This window comes from Hippopotamus amphibius, chromosome 14 (genome assembly GCF_030028045.1).
Source record: "Hippopotamus amphibius kiboko isolate mHipAmp2 chromosome 14, mHipAmp2.hap2, whole genome shotgun sequence".
Taxonomy (NCBI): Eukaryota; Metazoa; Chordata; class Mammalia; order Artiodactyla; family Hippopotamidae; genus Hippopotamus; species Hippopotamus amphibius.
Genome location: NC_080199.1, coordinates 54,792,095 through 54,813,572, shown reverse-complemented (window position 1 = coordinate 54,813,572; position 21,478 = coordinate 54,792,095). Strand labels below are relative to the sequence as shown.

The window sequence follows — 21,478 nt, the reverse complement described above, 5'->3', positions numbered from 1 at the left end:
CTGTTTCAAGGAAGCGTCAAGTCAGAAACCAGCTACTGGGTTTGAAAAAGCTCATTTGAGTTAATATTTGGCAGGAGACACCCAGATCTGAGGGCATCTGGCAGCGTTAGGCTCAGGACCTGACGTGCAGGTGACTCAAGTTCCTGGGTGTCCTCACCTTCCTGGGTGGTCATGTACTTTCTGGCAGCTTCCTCTTTCCCTGCAAACTGGCCCAGGGGAAATCCCCACTGGGTACTATAAGAAGCCCTGGGGCTCCTACAGAAGCCAGTGTCTTCAGCCTAGAGCGCAAGATGAAGCCGGGCCCCCTCTGCCTGCTCGCCCTTCTGTGCCTCCTCCACTCAGATGCTGTGAGTGACTGGGGGCTCGCTGCGACCTCCATCCGCATCCTCAGCCCCGTCTCCGCCTCCTTCCCCCCCACTGCCTCCGCCTCCTTCCTCGCCTCTGACTTCAGCTCCAACTCCACCTCTGGCTCCAGCTTGTCCAGGTCTGGTTCCACCCCTGGCTCAGATTGGTCCAGCTCCAGCTCCACGTCCCAGGTGAGGAGACCCCAGAGTCTAAGAAAGACCTGTGATCCTTCCCTTCCTCTGGCTTTTTGGGGAACTGAATAGAATTTCACAGATGGCTAGGCCTGAACACTAAAAGATTTATGACTCCCTTGTTAACTGCAGGTGTCCTGAAAGTGAATTAAAACCTGGGTAAAATAATTAAATTGTTAGCAAGAGAGACGGCATTTTGGTTCTCCAGGTAGGGCTTTAGGGAAAGAATCTAAGCTTTCAAGAGGTTCTCAAACCTGGCTGTACTTTCGAATCGGGGCCGAGTGGAGGGGACTCTAAAAAAATGACGATGGCCGGGTTCTATCCCAGATATGAATGGTTAGGGGATGAGCCCTGCCAGTAGAAGCTCCAGAAAAGTTTGTCTAGTTGGTTTGCTGCCATCAGCGACCCACGATGCTTCGGTTGGAGCCCTGACAGTTTCTTGGAGCCTGTTTGTAAGGGAGATGGGTGACAGAAGTAGGAGGAGGAGTCACTGGTCTTCGGGAAAGTGCTGTTACACATGGATATTTCCCCAGAGGAGTGTTAACTCTTTTCGATCTTTCTTATAAGGAATCTTTTTTTTTTTTTTCTTATAAGGAATCTTAAGAGCCATTTTCAGCTCAAAATGACAGTAGCAATAGCGGCAAACAAGACAAACAAACAAACAAATGAAAAACAAAGCATGCACTAGAAAGGGACTGGTCCAGCTAGTCCACATCACTAGAGCATGCAGGGAGCCTAGTCCTTTAGGGATCTCCTTTGAGGAAATGGGAGGAGGCATGGCGGGGTGAGAAGTTAGAGCATAGGAAGCAGTTCCTGCCTCCACCTCTGCCCACATCAGCTCTGGGCCTTTCTGTAGGAGTCCTGCTCTGCAAAATCTAGGCTTTCCTGCTAAGGTGTGATTTGGGGTTGGGGAATCTTAACTCCCCCCAGAGCCGCTCCTTTGCACTTCTATGATCTTTACTCAGAGGTCAGGTCACTGCTTATGTGATCTTCTGAATGGAAGGGCCAATGGGAAAAGAGGAGGAAAAGGTTTTTGTTTTCATTTCACCATCAGAACTTCAAAGGCAATGAAAATTTGTCGATTATCAAATGGTTTGGCTAGGGCTCAGAAATGGCAGCAACAATGTCCACTGAGTGCCTTATAAATGTCAGGACTACATTAAGTACATAATATATATTATCTTATTTAACCCACAGAGGTAAGTAATATTAATGGTCCCATTTTAGAGATGCGAAAACAGGTTTAGTGAGATGAAGTCATTGGCATAAAGTCACTAAACTAGCCAGTGAAACAGCTCAAAATTAGTTGTCTGTGCTCTTCACCATCTCTCTCCATGCAGCTTTCTATATTTTCGGAGAGTATAGATGAAAAGTGCTTATTTTGAAAAGAAGAATGGTTTTGGAATCATGAATATGCACCAAGATTCTTTGTAGCCAGAAATCAGATATATCATTTTACTCCATGATACTAAATGATTTCGGGGGATAATGAGAAATGGTTAGCATTTGTTTAGAAAATGAGGTTAAAAATAATAATATACTTTGAAGTTTTATCACCAATCAGAAACCAGCTTTTGGGTGAGATGATCAGCTAAAATAATAGAAAAGAAAATATAGGTCAGGAAATAGAGAAGTCTAAAGTGTCTGTTGTTTGGTAAGAAGATAAATATTTAAAAGTACATAAGGAATGGTAGTTAAATTATACTTAGAGGTTTTAATTTCCTTCCCGGTTTACTTATCTCCCTCTGGGTGAGTTAGTATCACGACTCCAACTTCTTCTTTATGGCAGGCTAGGTGTCACTTCCACTTTAAATCCAATTTTCTAGGGCTGCTGTCAGCTTGATGAGCTCTTTGGAAAGTGGTGGAAAACCCCTCTATAGCTGTCATTGAGCAAGTTCCAAACATATCATTTTCTGTACTTTGAAAATGTTGAGTGCCATTATTTTATGCCTTGAATCTTTACAGGCACTTAGACTTGGCTGCTAATTAGAGCCAATTGCAACCTGAAATCACAAATGTGAGTCGCACCTTCGCTGGAGTGCTCAGAGCACTCCACCAGCCTCAGGTGTCGCCCTGCAAAGGGTGGGCGCTGCTATCATGGTCCTCAACTCACAGGCAAGGAAAGGCTCCATGCTGCGCCCCACACAGCAACTGGCAGAGTCAGAACCACAAGTCACGTGCTTTTGTCATCAGGCTAAGGGGCTTGCTGAAAAAGAAGACACCAAGGCTTTCATAATGACAATGGGCCTGATTCACTCGACAGGAAGTGGGTCTTATTTGTCTCCCTAAGACCAGAGCCTGGCAAGTTGTAGACACAAGGAAGTGTGACTTGAACACAAGCTGAGCAAGAATCCATCAGTGTACGGTGTCTGTGGGGTCCACAGGGGGATCACATACCCTTCCAAAGGCCAAGGGGACAAGCACTTCTTTTTGTCTCCCATCCCCCACGTTACCCTCACATGGAGATTAAACATTCGCCGCAGAGAGAGACCCATCACCATTAGTTTCACCATCTTTGAATGCGAGGAGCAGAAATATCTCCAATGGGAAACACTGATCAGACTTATGGACCATTTTGATGTCAGCTGAGCACGCTGGGCTGATGATAAGCAGGGTGGAAGCTGGGGAGTCCACCGTGCTAGGACAGAGATGTTCAATACAAGACAGCGGAATGGCTGTCAGCAGGGCTCATCATTATTCACCTGTCTTTCAGGTGAACTTCAGGACAAAAAGTTGTGAGCTAGCAGTTTCTAGTGGATTGTCTAGAGACTGCTTGATGGTCTCTACTGTTTTCGGAGTTGACAGAGCTTTTTCAAGAACTCTTAGAATGGTCCAACGCAGTTAATTGACCTCCCCTTGTCAAAATGCAATGTAAGGCCTTTTTTTGTGTGTAGACAGTTATTATAATAAGCTATGTCTTCAAAAGTCCACGATATATTGGTCCTCCTGTAAAAGGCTTGGCATGTTGAGCTGGAGTCATTCTACCTTCCATGGGAATGATAAAGCTGGTTTCCAGGGAAGCTGTCCTCTCTGACAGGTTCCTGGTGTGGCTTGTCTAGTCTTTGTTTGTCCCTAAAACCCTTCCCTGACTCTCCTCCCAGCCCCAGTGTTTAGCATAAACCTGCTTGTCCTTCCTCCTTACTTCCCAGTTTTTGCAGGTGTGGGGTGTGACTGGCAAAGAAAGTTGAGGCCAATGTCAAGAATTAATGTGGCATACAGAGCTTTAGGTATATATATACATATGGTCATCTTAAGGAAGATTAGGTTAAAAGAACAAGCAACTTGGCTGCAAAAACCTGAATTACTTGGTTCAGAGGTCACTGATGGACTAGATCTCGACTATAGAGGCATCCAGGTCCAGCTTGTTCAGGAATCAGGGAAGTTGGTAGACATTAAATCACAGAGCACACAACCTTAGCCATAGCCAGCTGACCTCTGAAACTTTGAGAAGTGTAGCCTGCATTTCTTCAAACTCTGAAAACCATTGCTCTCCCCTTGGTAGTTTCAGAAAGAGACCCTTTGGGCTGATGTTCCACAGGTGAGCTTTGGTCAGAGATCATTTAAAGGCACAGCCAGTCGTCTGCCAAAAGTTACTTTGTAAGGCAATCGTAGTAATAAAAAAATGTTAATTGTGCCGGGATCCCCTTGGGGAAGTTCAAAGGGGACAAAAGAAAAACAGGATCTTTCAAACCTGTCATTTTAAAATATGCAGTGGCACCAATGTGTGAGCCTGAATATATTAAAGAAACATCAAATATTTTAAAATGACTTTTCTGCAAGTGGTAAGCTGGAAAACTTTAAACAACTTGCACAAAACCTTCAAACTCATGCACTGTTCAGTTTTTAGCAAATGGCTGGTTTGTTGCCATTTTGAAGGGTGTTAATGATACACTCTCTCAGGTGAAGAGAGGATGTGGATTTGCATTGTATAGCTTCACTGTAACCCACATCCTTGATGTTTTTCTCACTTTCCTGAAAGACATTGGGTTGGAGCTGGGGTAGAGATGTGGAAAAGAAAATGAGTATGGAGAAGGAAAAGGAAAGTGGCATTTGCTGATCACTTACCATATGCCAGGGACTTGGTTTATATTACTTGGTTCCTCTTGGGAACAGCCTTGTGAAGTAGGTTATCTCTATTTGACAGATGAGGAAACTGAGACTTAAAGAGAATTCAGGTCCAGTAAATGGTAGAATTGCAAACTTAGGACTCTCACCACTTGTTTATTTCTTTTTCCTTACATGGGGGCAGTAGTAAGTTCCTTCAGGACTCTTCCAGAAAGGTGAATCATATGGTTGGCCCAATTATATGGCTGAACACTGAGTTACTCCTGTGAGACATGGCAGCAGCTTTGGGATGTTTCTGTGATTCCATGCATTTATGTATTGAACTCCACTTGCTTGCCTTTAAGCACTCTTTTGACAAGCCAGTTTCTGTCACTCCCCTTGCCAAAAGGCTCATTTCCTGGCTTATTACTGATATGGAATTTTTTTTATTTCCAGTCGTTTTCCAATTTCACCGGCTCCAAGGATGACAGTGGGACCTGCCAGTGCTCCGTTATCCTGCCAGACACCACCTTTCCCGTGGAGAGAGTGGAACGCTTGGAAATCATAGCTCAAACTATCTCCAAGAAGTTCGAGAAAGAGCTTTCCATAGTAAGCATTTTATTCTTTTTTCCTCTTCGAACAATATCTTGTTAAGAACAAACTACTTTTTTTTCAGGACTTTATAAGCAGCCATTCTTCACTGTATCAAAGAGCGTGTTTGAGTCCAATGGAACCGTTAGCATTTATTTCAGAGTAACCTATGGAGTTCTTTATATCAGGAATAGTGAGAGCACAGGAAGAAGATGGAATGGAGATGATTCATACCACGGGATAAACTCCCTTCAAAATCATGGTGTGCGTGCTGCTGGAAAGAAGCCTGAGCTCTCACTGTAAATTGCAAGTCTGCAATCTTTGGTTGGTTTTGTGGTTTCCTCTTCCTTTTGGTCTTCTTCTTGGTGGTTCCTCCAGTTTTGCCTTTTTTCCTTTCCTCCCCTCTGCCCTCTTTATGTTCTATCTTCCTGCCCTTGTATTTTTCTCCTCCTATTCTATTCCATTCCTCCTTCCTTTCATTTCTATTTCTCTTCTTGCCTCAGTCCTTCCTTTCCCTTTCCTTCTTATTTTGTTTTTGTTTTTTACTCTTTTTGGCGTTCTCTTGCTTTTGGTCTTTCCTCTTCCTTCTCTTCCTCCTCTCCCCTAAATCTCCCTCTCACCTTCCTTCTTTCCTCTCTCTTTTCCTATTTTCTCTTCTTAATTCACTCTCTTCCTTCTCTCCCTCTCTTTCTTGGGGTTAGTCTCTGTTGTCTAAGCAGGGACCTTACATCGGATGCATCTAGCATTAGCCCCAAACTGAAGGCTTCTCTGGGAATTTGAATCAAGACTAGCAGGTCCCTCAGCCTTGGTAAAAACCTCCACTTGACCCCCTGATTACTGCTTTCTCCAGCCAGAGGAAGTCATCTCATGGAGTTAGCCCTTCTCTGAGCTGGCCAGAGCAATAAACTTGGCATTCCAGTTTTGACCCCTTTAACCTTTTCAGCCAAGTTAAAAATCAATTAAAAGGGGCTCCCATTTTCTGTACAGGTGAAGTCCAAGCTAGGCTATAATCACATTATGCATTATTTAATACCATTCCATTAATTTACAAGGAGCTCTGACTTTCCCCCAAGATTCAAAATAAGTTTTCCCAAGAAATTTCAGCTCAGCTACCTCAACATCCAGCCTCGTTATCTTTTAAGACAAAAATTCTGATGAGGCTGAGCCTCTGCTTTCAACCTGAATTGGTAGGTAAATATTCTAAGTTTAAATCAGTGTCCAAGAAAATGTGTTTGACGACTATAGGAACCTAGCTTCTTAAGAAATAAAATGTCCTTGAATTAATCAGCAGAAAAGGCACAGCACTAAATTATAAATTCCAGTCATTAATATTCATAGTCTTATTCCAGCATAATCAAGTACAGATAAGAAGTTATGCATAAAAACATAACAAGTGGAGGAAAATCCTAGGTAAAGATCTTTTCAGTTAGAGTCATTTGCTTTGAAATAGTGGAAGCTACTGATTTGCATGTCTTCTTGGCTGGCAGGGATGTGAAGGGCAGTTTGAAACCCCAGTCTGCTCCAGGGAGAGGTTTGTGAGTCTGGGACATTTAATTCCAGTCCTGTAAGGGGGGCAGGTGGCTTCTGCCTTGCTAATAATTGGCAGGGAAGAAGTGTGGAGTTGGTGGGAAAACTTTCAGTTCTGAAAATGTCAGTAGCTGGTCCTAAAAAAAATTCATGATTGAGGCCTAAGAAAGGAATTGACCTGCCCCTGAGATTTGCATAACGGACTCAGGGTGTGACAGGTGAGGATAAGAACGACAGCAACAGCTTCCCTTTGTGCTTTTCTAAATGCTTCCGATTCTACTCTCAAGCAACCCTTTAAGGCAGATAAACCAGGGTTCTTTTCCCCATTGCAGGGATGGAAAAACTGAGGTTCATAACGGTAAAGACACATAAGTGTAAAGGTCTCTTGGCTGGTTAAGCCAGGTCAGGAATCTGGGTCTTAGGAATCATTCTCTTTCAATTGTTATCTTTGCTCTTGGCCATGCTGTTATCATCCTCTAAGAAGAGATGCACTAGGTCAGTAATGCTTTCCATCCAAAATTATCTCTTCAGCTGAGGGCTTTTGAGTTTCCAGGTGAATTATTATAGCTGTCCCTAGGTTGCCTTGGAAATCACCATTTATCTAGTAGCCTGGGGAACGCCCGCCCGTTTGGGCAGCCCGATAGAAAAAGATTTGGACTGTCTTACGTTGATTCATTATCTGTCAAGACACGGAGAAGACAGGGGCGGCCTCTGCATAAGATGCTGAAAGCATTTCATACTTTCTGTTGTTATGAGATGTCCGCTTGTGACTGTACTTAGAAAAGAGACAACACAAAAGGCAGCTCAGAATTTTTTTTCTTTAGAGGATGATGGTCTTTGGGGCAGTTATTTAATATGACACTTTTGCTAATAGTTCCTCATGCATGAGAGGGCTGAGGCAGCCTGGGAGACATTTAGGCAACCCATAAACAAACAACATCGATTGAGCGATGTTTTGTGCAGTGAAATATAATAAATTAAAAGGTCAGATTGAAAAAAGAACTGAAATCACTGTCTCTCTAATAATTGCTGTAGTTTATAGGGCATCCATTACACTAGGCACTTAATATACATTATCTCTAGTATTTACAATCATCTTGTAAACTCGATACCATTACCCCCAGTGTATAGGAGGAAGTGAAGGCTTAGAGAAATAAGTGATTTGCCCACGAAGAACTGATGCTATGTTTGAGCTTAGATGGGTCTAGCTCCAAGGTGCTTCATATATCTTGATGGCCAATTCGAGCTCAATTCATCTTGTTGTTAAAAATATATGAAAATGACAATGTGTGGCAAAGTACCTTTATTTATTTCAATTAATCTGGCTATGGTGACAATCACAGGTTTTTGAGGAACTGGCAGAAACACGAGCCAGACTAATTTTTAGCTTAATAGCCAGCTGGGCTACATCCTTATTTATTACAAGACCACGATGACCGTACAGAACAACTACAAACCCCCAAACAGACTTTGATGCTCAGAACCCATCAATGACATGATACGTGCAAAACAAACAGAAGACTGGGAGCTCTGAATGAAGGGCTGAGGGTTTGAGGGCATGATGAGTCATCTAAAGCTCAAACTTGTAGAGATGGGGAGCTTCCCTGTAGGGCTAGACCCAAATTCTTGCTACACATCCCCGGGCAAGTTGGATTGCCTCTGCTGAGGCTGCACTTCCCAGGGAGAGTTGGGATGTTTCCAGAATTGTCCGTTCCATCTCAACACTAGAGATCCATACACGTGAAGGGTTTAGACTCACAATCTATTTAAATTAGTAATGTTCGCACCGTGCAGTTTTTCTGGCCCATTCTCAAATTCCTGCCTTCTATAATTCCATGGATGATTCCAATTTTCCTGAACATCCTGGAGCGAGTCTTGAAATATCAGTTGAAAGAACCTCAAGATTTTCCCCAGAACAGACCTTTAGAAACCCTTCACTTTGCGGCAGAACCAGGGCAAGCCCAGCTCACATTCTCCGAGGTAGCAAACTCCAGGGTATGTCTTGGTTTGCAGTGAGAATCTGGGAGAGCCACATTTTATTTAGCAGAAATGACAGTTGAATCACTCATTTTTTATAGAACAACAGCTGTGATATGCCACCAACATGTTCCAGGAAAGCTGAGGGTGTTTCGTTTGTTCCAGGCGTTGGCAAGGCCAAATGCCGACAAGAATATTCATTTTGCAAATTTCCATTTCTGCCGTGGGTTGGCACTTCACTACTGTTATTATTTTTCTCACAGACAAGGTTTTATGCCTGATTTTTGGAGACATTGAAACCTGGCTGCCGCATATATGTGTTTGTACTTTTGAGTGGGACTTGCTAGGTTTATATATATGTTTAACCTCCTCATCCACCAAAGTGTCACCAGCCTCATCAGCCTCATCTGATGGCAATGAGCATCGGTGGCCCGAGGAGATACACTAGCAGTGCCAAGGGCTGCGTTTTCAACTTTCATTAAAATCCTCTTTGCCTGAAGCCCTAGCCCTTTAGGTCCGTGGCCTATGCGTCTACTCTAATTTGTACAGTGGGGTTAAGTGGAAGGGCTAAAATGACAGAAGTTAGGGCTGCCTTTGGTATTAGAAAGATTAGAAGCCGACATCTGGCTCTGAATTCATCTAGGCTCTGTGGATCAGCTACTTGACATTGGTGCAGTTTGGGGGAAAAGTATCACTTCTCTTCATATTTTTAAAAAGAATGTAAAGCCAGCAACTTTTAATGAGCAGGTCCTTAAAAAAGCCGTGGCATTTCTTTTAGAGATCAGATATGGAAAGAACCACCAACTGTGTTTATTGAAATATCCATTTGGAGATTCCAATTATACACTAAACCACCCTGGGAATTTTTGGAAGTATTTTAACTTAATGATCAGACATTCAAATATATGCAACAAATGTGTAATTTAAAGGTCTGATTGCAATAATCAGTTCTTGGAATAAACTTGGGATAAATATGTGGGTGCACTTAATGAAATGTGCACTTTACAGTTGCACATACCCTCACATACTGTGGAGTAAGTTGGGTCTTTTTTTTTTTTTTAATTGAAGTATAGTTGATTTACAATGTTGTGTTAGTTTCAGGTGTACAGCAAAGTGATTCAGTTACATGTACATACATATCTATTTTTTTCAGATTCTTTTCCCTTATAGGTTGTTTCAAAATATTGAGTATAGTTCCCTGTGCTATAGAGTAGGTCCTTGTTGGTTACTAAATCGACATTTCTCCAAAGAAGACATCCAGATGGCCAAAAGCACATGAAAAGATACTCAACATTGCTAATTGTTAGATAAATGCAAATTAAAACTTCAATACCTCACACCGGTCAGAATGACCATCATCAAAAAGTCTACAAATAATAAATGCTGGAGAGGGCGTGGAGAAAAAGGAACCCTCCTACACTGTTGGTGGGAATGTAAATTGGTACAGACACTATGGAGAACAGTATGGAGATTTCTTAAAAAACTAAAAGTAGAGCTACCATATGATCCGGCAAGCCCACTCCTGAAGACCATAATTTGTAAGTTGAGTCTTTATGCCACTCTGTAGAAGGCATAGGAGCTCAAAACTCACTGCACATGGCAATTAAAGAAGAAATTCTTCTTAGAGCATTTCTCCCTCTTCTAGAAAATACTTAGATTTAGAGCAGTGTTTCTAAATGCAGGGAGGGGGTGGTGGTGATGATTTTGCCCCTGGGGATCATTTAACAATGTCTGGGACATTTTTGATTGTCACAGCTGGGGTGTGGGTAGGTGCTATTGGCATCTAGAGGCCAGGGATGCTACTAAACATCCTGTAATACACAAGAAGGCCCCCCACAAGAAAGAACGATCTATCCGCAAATGTCAATAGTGCGGAGGTTGGGACACCCAGATTTAGAGCATGTGTATTGAGTGGAGGAGGGCGGGCAAAAGACTGAGTCAAACCAATTCAGTTAGGAGAGCTAATATTTTCAAACATTAAAATAGAGATTAAAATGTACTTGCAAATGATTCTGAAGCACAATTATTTTTAGTCTAGGCAAGTGCAAAATCCACCCCCTTTCCCATTGTAATAATAAATTTTTTGTATTTGGATAGATTTTAAAAAATATAAGCTAAATATATTTTTGATCCATTTCTTTACTTAAAAAAGATTGACAGCAATCAAATAGTCCCTGAGGACTTGGTTAGTGGAGGAAGGCTGCATGACATCACTCTGAAAATTGACTTGAGCTGTTTGATTCCCCTCTAGGTGAGGGAGTACGTACAATTAATCAGCGTGTATGAAAAGAAACTCTCAAACCTAACTGTCCGAATAGAGATCATGGAAAAAGATACCATTACTTACACGGAACTGGACTTTGAGCTGATCAAGATAGAAGTGAAGGAGATGGAGAAACTGATCAAACAGCTGAAGGTCGGTTTTGGTGGAAGCTCAGTGATTGTCAACCAGCTGGAAGTGGAGGTAAGGATGAAATCACTTCTCGTGTATTAATAATAAAGTCTCTTCAGTGAGCAAGTGGTAGGACCAGGATAGGAATCTCTCTTCTGATGTCTAATTCTGTCCTCTCTCATGACCACCTGGCAAGTCCTGTGTTCTGCTTTAGATGGATGCCTGGCTTTGAACAGTAAATTACACATATTGGGAAAATGCTGATTGAGGAGTAGGTGTTGTCTAATGGTCAGAGTCCTGCCCCAGAACCAAATGGCTTTTCAGTGTCTCTAGAAAGGAGATGATATAAGTGTGAACAACTCCATGGCCAAGCTAGATCAGGGGTCTTCTCTGTTCCGGATTTATCCTCATGGGACTAGAAAGCCACAAGTTTGGATTTGCTAGGTCTGTTTCTCCTTTTGAATGATCACGTAGTCCCAAACCCTCTTGGAACGCTTTCCCACATACTCTACAAGCCTCTTTAAAGGAGTTTCTTGTGAGGATGTTTTTGTGAAGGCTTTTAAGCTCTGTGGATAAAGACCATCCCATTAACGTTATGCTTGGGTAATTTATATCAACGAGAATTTACTAGCACAGACATGACATGGGCTATCATTGAGAATCCCAGTTCCATATTTTAGAATTTAGGTTTTTTCTGGCCCTCACCATTCATTAGAAACTTAATTATAATACGATATGAGTAAACACGAGTTTATAGGGGAAAGTTATTAGAGATGAACTTTAATGGACATGTGTGGATGCTTAGACGGAGCCGGTTCTCTGTTACTAAAGCTGTTAAAATCTTTGCCATTTACTTCTTGTCACACACATCGGCCTGCGATCTGACAGGCGTTCACACTAAACCATGAAATGTATTCTTCCAAATGAAACCATTCAGAAGAATCTCAGGTGTATTCTCCGGCAATGTTTCCCTAAGTGACAAATTCAGCCCTGGAATGTTTATGAAAGAAATTGCACAATAATATAAAGTCACTCTGAATTTTGATTTCCTTAGATAAAGAATATGACTCTCCTGGTGGAGACGCTCGAGACACTAGACAAAAACAATGTTCTTGCCATTCGCCGACAAATCCTGGCTCTGAAGGACAGGCTCAAGAAATGTGAGGCCTCTAAAGTCGAAAGTGTCCCGGCTGTACCCCCTCCCCCTGCGCCAGGTAAGGGTGCCCCATTTTTACAAGGCCCCATAAGGAGCTAAGGGTGGGTGGAGAAGGGCTCTGGGATTGTGGAGGTAAAGAAAGGACGGGATTTTTGCAGCCCTGAGTTGACTCTTCTCTACCAGCTCTACATACTATCACGTTCTAGGGTGCACAGTGGAAAAACACAGGCTGATTTAAAACAAAATCCACAAGTTACACATAACCTCTCTGCCTTTACTAACAGAAGAAACATCTCTCTGGTGATTGACTGGTTATCAGGGGCTGGGTGAAAGCCTCTTCACTCTGTGTGGCATCCCCTCAGGGCTGTCCTGTGGATTGTAAGGTCTGATTGGCTCATTTATCTGGTAAGCTGGGATAGGCCTTGAATCCTCCACCCCTCCATCCCTGCTTCCCTTCCTCCTTCCACCTCTTTATTTCTCCTTCGTGCTTTCTTTAAATGCACGTCCTGTGTAGTGCATCCTAGGATTCAGTGAGGATTTAATGGATGGCCCCACATGTCCAGTATGTGTGGGTGTGTCCTGCTGTCCCTCCTGGACTGTGAGTTCTTGGAAGGCAGGGATGGTTTGTCCCTCTCTAAGGAATCATCCTTGGAGGCGGTTAGGTGTAGCATAGGGGTGGGTGCCCATAATTACCTACTTGAATGGGGTGGTGGAGTGTAGGGATCAGGGGCATGGAGTTGGGATCCCGAAGCCTGAGCTTCCCAGCTATGTGGCCACAGCAGAAAGATCCCTGATCTCCTCCTTGGTAAAATGGTCGAACAGTAATACCGACCTTGCAGGGTTGCTGTGAGGATTCACAAAACACGTGATGGGAAGCTCAGAGGTCTGTGATCAGCACTTATACGCTGGTGATTGTTATTGTTATTCATGAAGATAATTGAAGTGAACACCTTGCTGCCAACAAAAGCAGTGCTAGATCCATGTGCATTTTAGCACATCCCTCTAGGTGAACTAAAGCCGCAGGGTCCAGCCCTGGAGCTGGGATACAGGGATGCTCTCTTTGCACAGCCTGAGCATCTCAGCCTGAATGGGGACTGTATCTGTTCATCAGATCATACAGCACTTTTTGTTTTCATTCACTCCTATTGTCACAGCCTGCTTCCTTTCAGGCCTTGCGTTTCTGGATCCTTGTCAGTGCCGCTGATTTCTTTAAGGCTTTAATTAAATACTGCCACAGTTATAAGCCTCTTGGTGTTGTTCAGAGCCCCATCTTCCCTCCCTCTGCAGTTGGGAATCTGTCACCGTTTGACACACAGAGGAGGTTTGGGACAAAGGCCATGCTCTGTCCTCTGTAACAAACTAGGCTAAATGTGGTCTGGGGTCAGCGGTGTCGACGTGGTCGTTGGAAATGGAAGCTCATTCTGCTGGGCCGTGAAGGGCTCCTCAAGGGCAGGAATCAAGCAGGGACCACTCCTGATACTTCCTGAGCAAGTCCTTCTTTCCTCCCTCCACCCCTCCCTTCCTTTTTTCTTTCTCTCTCTCTCTTTTTAAACCTTAGCAAATCATCCTCACGAAATAGCTTTTTCCTCCACAATTTTCTATGCCTCCCTTGGAATGAGGACATTTTAGAGCAGGAAAGAACATTCAGGGCTGTCATGTCTCGGAGGAGGGGACTTAGTGGTGAGGATGCTACTTTTCCTGAGGCCACACAGGCAGCCGGTGACAGAGCTGAGGCCGAAGTGCAAGGCCCCTTATTCCCTGTCATCTCAGGACCTCGAGGGCCAGGCGTCGGTAACTCAAGGCCGGTGTTGTGGGAGAAAGTACGCAGCTTAGTATCTAAGGAAGAAAACAGTGAGTCTGTTTTCTTAGAGTTTTTTTTTCTAGAACTTTCCCCCAGGTCCTAACACTTAGACGTTTGTGAGCCATCTCAGCCCAGCTGTGTTGTTTAAACAAATTGGACACAGATTTCCTCTCACTTTCCCACAACCTTGGCTGTAGTTGGATCCCTGCCAAGCCGCTTGGCCCTCCTCCAGCTCTGTTCATATTATATTTATGATGTTTATATTAAACTGACTTTTTTGTCATGTTTTGAAATCAATTTCTTTCACTTGCTCTCTTTCTATTTGGATTGGTTGATAATGCAGAATTGGAAAATCCCCAGGCACCACAAAGTTGTGAGCCTGTGGAGACTTTAATTAAAGTTACTCACTATTATGGGACTTTAAAATCTGGCCTGTCTGCTTTTTTCACTGCAGAGTCGCACGGAACAAAAAAGACTCTATGCAAGTTCCAGCTATAAAGTAATTCTGTGCTCTCTTGGCCCCTCTGGGCAACTGCACTTTGCTACCCCTGCGGTCAGCTTGATCTGAGAACCAGTACACAGTGTTAGGGTTTGATAAAATGCACCTTATAGATGGCTTATGCTGCAAATGGCATCCTTTTCCGCTTCATTTCATAGCACTTTCTAATCTAAAATAACTGGCCTTGTGCTCATTAACTGTTTTTCCTGAAAACAACTGACTTCAGTTTCTCTCTGTTGTCCCTCTGAATCTAAAGGACTGCAGATAGGAAAATGGGATGTGAATGCCCAGGGGTCATCACTGTTGTGCCCAGAGTTGCAAGGTTCTGTACTGGCACATTAGGTGCGCAGCAAATGGTCCATGAAAGATGTAGGGTGACCAGCCAAAATTCCAAGCCTAGGGAGGAGCAGAGAGTTAGGTAGCATATATCCATTTCATCAGTTTCATCTTAATCATTTTATGATTGTGACGATTTTAATTGCCTAATTCTCACAAGTCAATTGTATTCTCCTCTTTGCTCAAACAAAGTTCAGGTGCCCAGGTAAGAGAGGGCATTGGTAGATCTGAGGATGTTTCCTCTGCTGGTACGTAATCTTTAGCTTAAAGAAAAAATGCTACTAACCATGAGACTTTAAAAAAGCCAAGTTAGAGTATTTTAAAGTCTCACCATGTGGCCTCCCAGAATATTTTCAGAATACCATGGCAATATCTAACAAATTGCATGACGAAGAAGAGATTGCCAACCAAGGATATCTGGTGTAGAGGGTTCCTTGCATTATATTCTGTGGAGTGAATGCCAGCCTCTTGGAAACATTCAGCTATGTACCAGGGTAAAGAACTAGTGTTTTATAAAGAAGGCTAAGGTGAGTTTGGGAGATTTAATCAGTTTTTCATTCCTTTATTCCACAAATATAATTTGGCACCACTGAGTGGCTGGTCCTGTTCTGGGCACTGGGGTTAGCAGGGTGGGTACAGAAACCTCCAGAAACCCTTATTTTGGAAGGGAAACAGTCATGTAGACCTTCAGTGGTAACCTGATGTGATTATACTGCTGACTGTTTTCCTTTGTTGAGTTAAATGTACGTGTCTTCTGTCTACTCTTCCTTACAGTGCTGCAGAGCAGGTATTATTATCCGTCTTTTAACATAAGGAAACTGAGGCTCAGGAGGTTAGGTAACTTGCTCAAGGATACGCAGCTCATAAGTGTTGGAGTCAGGATTCGAACTGGAATCTGGCAATGTGTTCGCTGTATCAGGCTGCCTTCCGTAGATGCTCTACTGGAGAGAGAGGTGCACCTGTGATTCCTGGAGTGACAAAGTTCCAGCAACTCACCAACCTGATTAACACCAAATTATCTTGGCTTTCTTGCTTGTGGAGTAGCCGAAAGTGTACTTTTGCTCTCACTTCTATGGTGTGTTCTTTTCCATCAGGAAATGCAAAAGGATTCATTGGTTTTCCATAACTCTTGGGTCATGGTTGGGCATTGGTTTGTTGTTCCAGTGGTAGGATAGAGTTGGCATAAAGAAAGAAAGGAATGGAGTATCTCTAAGACCTTGAAGTGCAGAAAGGGGCTGGGAAGGTGTATGAGATTAGAAAGGGCGGGAAGAAGCTTGGTGTAGAAGGGGTGGGAGGATGGGGGTCTCTGGTTGGGCTAGATGGGCAGTGGGCACCAGGCTGGCTGTCAGTTTCACTCTTGTTTCTAAGGTGGTTTGTTGCCAGGAGTTGAGGAAGTCCACCATAGCCTTGTCACTGGTCTGCCACTGCTGTAGCCCCATCTGTAGCATCGACAACAATACTTAGTTTTCTTCTTCTGTCCTTTGACAAGAACCAGAGCTCTAAAAATGGTCTAAAGGAGATAGAGGATAAAGAGAGGATGACAAAAAGGAGAGGAGATGTTTAGAGTGGTTGTAGGGTGAGGAAAAGGGATTTAAATTTCATAGGGTTTTCATATTTATACCAGGTACAGTTTTAATCTCCTGGTCAGCTTGGAAGATAATGAGACACTGTTAGTAGCAGCAGTAGTAGGAGTGATTTTGAGAGAAGTTATTTGGGTTCCTTCATATCTAACCATTTCCACCTCTAGGACAGAATAGTGTATTATGTTTAATCCCACGATAAAACGTTTGAATATGTTATACGCATCATAAGTTTTCCTTAAATATTTGTTGCTGTTGGTTTGGGATATTTCCTTTCCAGGAGGGCAACATTCAATTAAGCAAACAGTGCCTAAGGCTTCTAACCTGCAAGAAAAAAGTGACTGTCTTTCATTTCCTCAGTGTAAAATGTAGTTGCATAAATAAGTTCTTGGGAAGATATTTTACCTAGAAAATCCAGTTTGTAGCATATGGAAACTCAAACAGTTTTTGTTATCGTTAAACTGAACACACCGCTAACTTTATTTTAATAATTCATGCATTGTTTCATAAACAAAAGCAAACAAGCATTCATCTGAGAGATCACTTTTAGACGAGGAAATAGTAATTTATAATTTTATTTATTATTTCTTTAGTGGAGAGCAGTCTCTTGGCTGAACACACGTTGCTTTTTTATTTATGAAATGGTGCATGCATTATTAAAAGAAACCTGCAACTGTGTTCTGCTTAATGATATGCAAAATTATTTGAGGTTGGGTACAGAGCGGTTTCATTTCTCTACCTGTTGTATGGTTGGCTGGCTTTCCCACCAACTGCGGATTTATGGGAACATTTAAGGAGCACGTATTTAATTCTGGGACGAGAAAGCCCCAGCAGATTGCAAAAATAAAAGCAGGATTTCTAGTAATGGTTTCACCTCTAAACAGTCCTTGAATGAGGAGGGGAGAAAGGGGAAGGATTTAGCAAGAAAAGGAATGGGTCTTTCCACATGTGTCAGAGGCAGGGACTCAGAGGCAAAAGCTTTGTACCCCCTTGCTCCTCGCAGTGTTAATCTCAGGTAGTTCCTTGGCGCTCTGCTTCTGGCTTGAGCTCACCTCACGTGCTCTCCATGGCTCCCTGATTCCCTCCAAGCGTTTAAAGCCAGGTTCTGTCCCCTCCTCCCTCACCTGCCCTGCTCCAGGCAGCAGGATGAGGGAAAATGACCTCAGATGTACTTGAAGCTGACTTTTCTCTGTAATTCCAATAAAATTTCTGACCAGTTTTTTAAGGGTATTTATTAACATTCCAGAAAATATGTGTTCAAATCTTTAGATAGCTATTGTAAAAATACTGGAGGAATTTTATCTTATTTTTTATAGCTCATAAATGGTCTGGGTTGGCAGGCACTTCAGAGGGAGGGCCAAATTGCCCAGCCTGTCATTCACCCAAGTGTTACAGGGAATGTAGGTTCTGTGGACGCGTGAGGCTGGTCCCACTTGATGGTACACGCTGTGACAATGACAGCGTCAGAATGGGAATGATGAAGTGCTTGCCTGTCATTCTATGGCACAGTAAACTATGGCCTATCAACAGTAAGGCCCAGCTTGTAACTGTGCAGCGACGTGGTCACCAAGTGATCTACATAATTGGTCACACTTTGGCACAGAGCAGGCAATGTTGCCCTAAAATAACTTCCATGGCTTCTTAAGGCTGAAATCCCACCATTAGAGGACCATCTTTCTGTATCTTTTAAAATGCCATAATAAAAACTTCCTCTTCTGAGAGTAGCTTGGGGCAGCATTGGTATCTGGTGTGGTTATGCCCTTGGGGTCCCAGGGAAGGGCAGTGGGTGAAGGGAAGAAAGACTTGCCTGTGACCAACTTCTCCTTCATCCCAATTCTCCCTGACCCTGGTGAATAGCACCTTCTGCCTTTATGGAAATAGGGTAACCTTCTCCCATGATCTTGCTTTCTTGATTTCTCTATAAGAAAAATGAAATAAAATAATATTGGTGAAATGCTTTCTCATAGAAGAAAATATATTAAATGCACCAAGGCCTCCTTTCCTCTTTCTGGGCCCTCAAACCTTTTAATATGACTCTTGGCAGTTTCATTATCCCCATTCTCCAGGTTGAAAGCCCGTCCATATAAACAGAAGGTAGTTCTCTCTGTAACTGGCAGCGGGTTTGCATAGAGACCAAGAGTAGGTAGGTTTTACCTCTTCTGCATCAGAACCATGGTTGTCATTGAACATTGATAAGAAAAACATTTACGGATTCCTTTGGTTCTTAGGATATTAAGCTGTTTGTATCTTGTCATTCATCTTCTCTAAGAATGCCCTTTTATTTGCTTGTTCCTCTAGGGAGCTGTGCTCACGGCGGTGTGGTGAACATCAGCAAACCGGCAATAGTTCAGCTCAACTGGAGAGGGTTTGCCTATAAGTACGGCGCCTGGGGTCGGGATTATTCTCCCCAGCAACCAGGCAAAGGGCTGTACTGGGTGGCACCTTTAAATACAGATGCGAGAGTTTTGGAATATTATAGACTCTACAGTACACTGGATGATTTGCTGTTGTACACAAATGCTCGAGAGAATCGGATTTACTATGGCCAAGGCGGTGGTACAGTAGTTTATAAGAACAACATGTATGTCAACTGGTACAATACCCAAAACATTGCCAAAATTAACCTGACCACCAACAATGTTGATTTGACTCAAACTCTCCCTGATGCTGCCTATAATAACCGTTTTTCATATGCTAATGTTGGTTGGCAAGATATTGATTTTGCTGTGGATGAGAATGGGTTGTGGGTGGTATATGCAACTGAAACCAGCACTGGTAACATGGTGATTAGTAAACTCAATGACACCACACTTGCAGTGCTAAACACTTGGCATACCAAGCAGTATAAACCATCTGTTAGTAACACATTCATGGTGTGTGGGGTTCTGTATGCCACCCGTACTATGAACACCAGAACAGAAGAGATTTTCTACTACTATGATACAAACACAGGGCAAGAGGGTAAACTTAACATTATAATGCAGAAGATGCAGGAAAACCTGCAGAGTGTTAACTATCACCCTTTTGAGCAGAAACTTTATGTCTATAATGATGGGTACCTTCTCAATTATGATCTTGCCTTCCAACAGATACCCCACTAAACTTTTATGTGTTAGGGTGGAGAGAAATAAAATTTTTGTTGAAAAAACTGGTCTTCACTTATTTAGCTATCTGTGGCAGGGGTGAAGGGTGGAGGGTGGGGAGGTGGGCGAGGCTCTCAATTCAAAAGTGTAACTGCTTAGGTGTAAGGTTTGGGAGCAGAGTTCTACCACACTAGAGACTTAGGAAATTGCCCTGATTAGATGAGTTTTCTTGGAAGCCATCTGCTTCCTGGGATGCATTTCTCTACTGAAATAAGGTCATTCCAGGGTGGGTGGGATTGTCAGGGGTCTCAGGGCATTATGATTCTAAGAAAGCCTTCGGTGAGGTGACATCTGGAAATTAAGGAACTTAAAGAAAACTCTGGGGCTTCCCTGGTGGCGCAGAGGTTAAGAATCTGCCTGCCAATGCAGGGGACACAGGTTCAAGTCCTGGTCCAGGAAGATCCCACGTGCCGAGGAGCAACAAAGCCTGTGTGCCACAACTACTGAGCCTGTGCTCTGGAGTCCTCAAGCCACAACTACTGAGCCCCTGTGCCACAACTACTGAAGCCCATGCATCTGGAGCCCATGCTCTGCAACAAGAGAAGCCACCACAATGAGAAGCCTGCGCACGGCAACGAAGAGTAGCCCCCACTTGCCACAACTAGAGAAAGTCTGCCTCCAGCAATGAAGACCCAACACAGCGGAAAATAAATAAATAAATAAATAATAATAATAATAATAATTATTATTATTTTTTTAAAAAGGCAAGAACTCTGTATGGCCTTGGGGATTCTTTGTACAAAAGAGAGGGCTCAAGGACCAGTTCCCCTCCACATATCCTGGTTAATTCTTCCATACCTGAAAGAAATCTGGGGCTTAATTAGGCAGATTAATATCTGAAACTCCTTGGGGGTCCAAATCTCCAACTTTGTTTTTCTTAGCAGCACCTGGAACGATGTTTTGTATGTAGCAGACAAGTAAATTTAGCGTGCTTGTATTATATCTGTGAAATGCTCTGAGTTTTCTGGGGAAAAGACCTTTTAGGCATTAAATTGTTTAATCAGTCCCAGGTGGGTCTGCAAAGGATGCACTTGGTTTTTTATTTTCTTTTTTGACCTTCATAAGAGTCAGTAGAAGACTCCTACCTCATAACTTCATTTCAAAAGCAGTTCAGAAGATTAGAACCAGACTTACAAATCAATTCCTCTCACCCCCTCCAAAACTCTTACTTAAAAAAAAAAATTAACCGGTTTTTAATGGAACAGATATAAGATAAACAAGAGTAATTTTGCTTTGTTTCATCGTGAACTTTAACTTTCACTACTTTAAGATTTTCAGCATCTAAGCACTCTTTACAATAGCCAGGACATGGAAGCAACCTAAATGCCCATCAACAAATGAATGGATACAGAAGATGTGGCATATATATACAATGGAATATTACTCAGCTATAAAAAGGGATGAGATGGAGCTATATGTAATGAGGTGGATAGAACTACAATCTGTCATACAGAGTGAAGTAAGTCAGAAAGAGAAAGACAAATATTGTATGCTAACTCACATATACGGAATCTAAAAATGGTACTGGTGAACTCAGTGACAAGAACAGGGAAGCAGATACAGGGAATGGACTGGAGAACTCGAGGTATGGGAGGGGGCGGGGGGTGAAGGGGAAACTGAGAAGAAGCGGGAGAGTAGTACAGACATATATATACTACCAACTGTAAAATAGTCAGTGGGAAGTTGTTGTATAACAAAGGGAGTCCAACTCGAGGATGGAAGATGCCTTAGAGGACTGGGGCAGGGAGGGTGGGGGGGAATCGAGGGGGGGGCGTCAAGGAAGGGAGGGAATATGGGGATATGTGTATAAAAACAGTTGATTGAACCTGGTGTACCCCCCAAAAAAATAAAATAAAAAAAAAAAAAAAAAAAAAGAACAAAGAGAAAGAACTTACT

The 21,478-nt window shown here is 42.9% G+C and overlaps 1 protein-coding gene across 1 annotated transcript; it reads left to right on the top strand.

Moving 5' to 3' along the window:
* The first annotated feature begins 5,059 nt into the window (after positions 1-5,059).
* Positions 5,060-19,551, top strand: OLFM4 (olfactomedin 4). The gene is made up of 4 exons (XM_057707772.1): positions 5,060-5,189; positions 10,927-11,139; positions 12,122-12,281; positions 18,738-19,551. Exons 2-4 carry the CDS (start codon positions 10,999-11,001, stop codon positions 19,538-19,540), a joined length of 1,104 nt encoding a protein of 367 aa, XP_057563755.1. The 5' UTR covers positions 5,060-5,189; positions 10,927-10,998; the 3' UTR covers positions 19,541-19,551.
* The last annotated feature ends 1,927 nt before the right edge of the window (positions 19,552-21,478 follow it).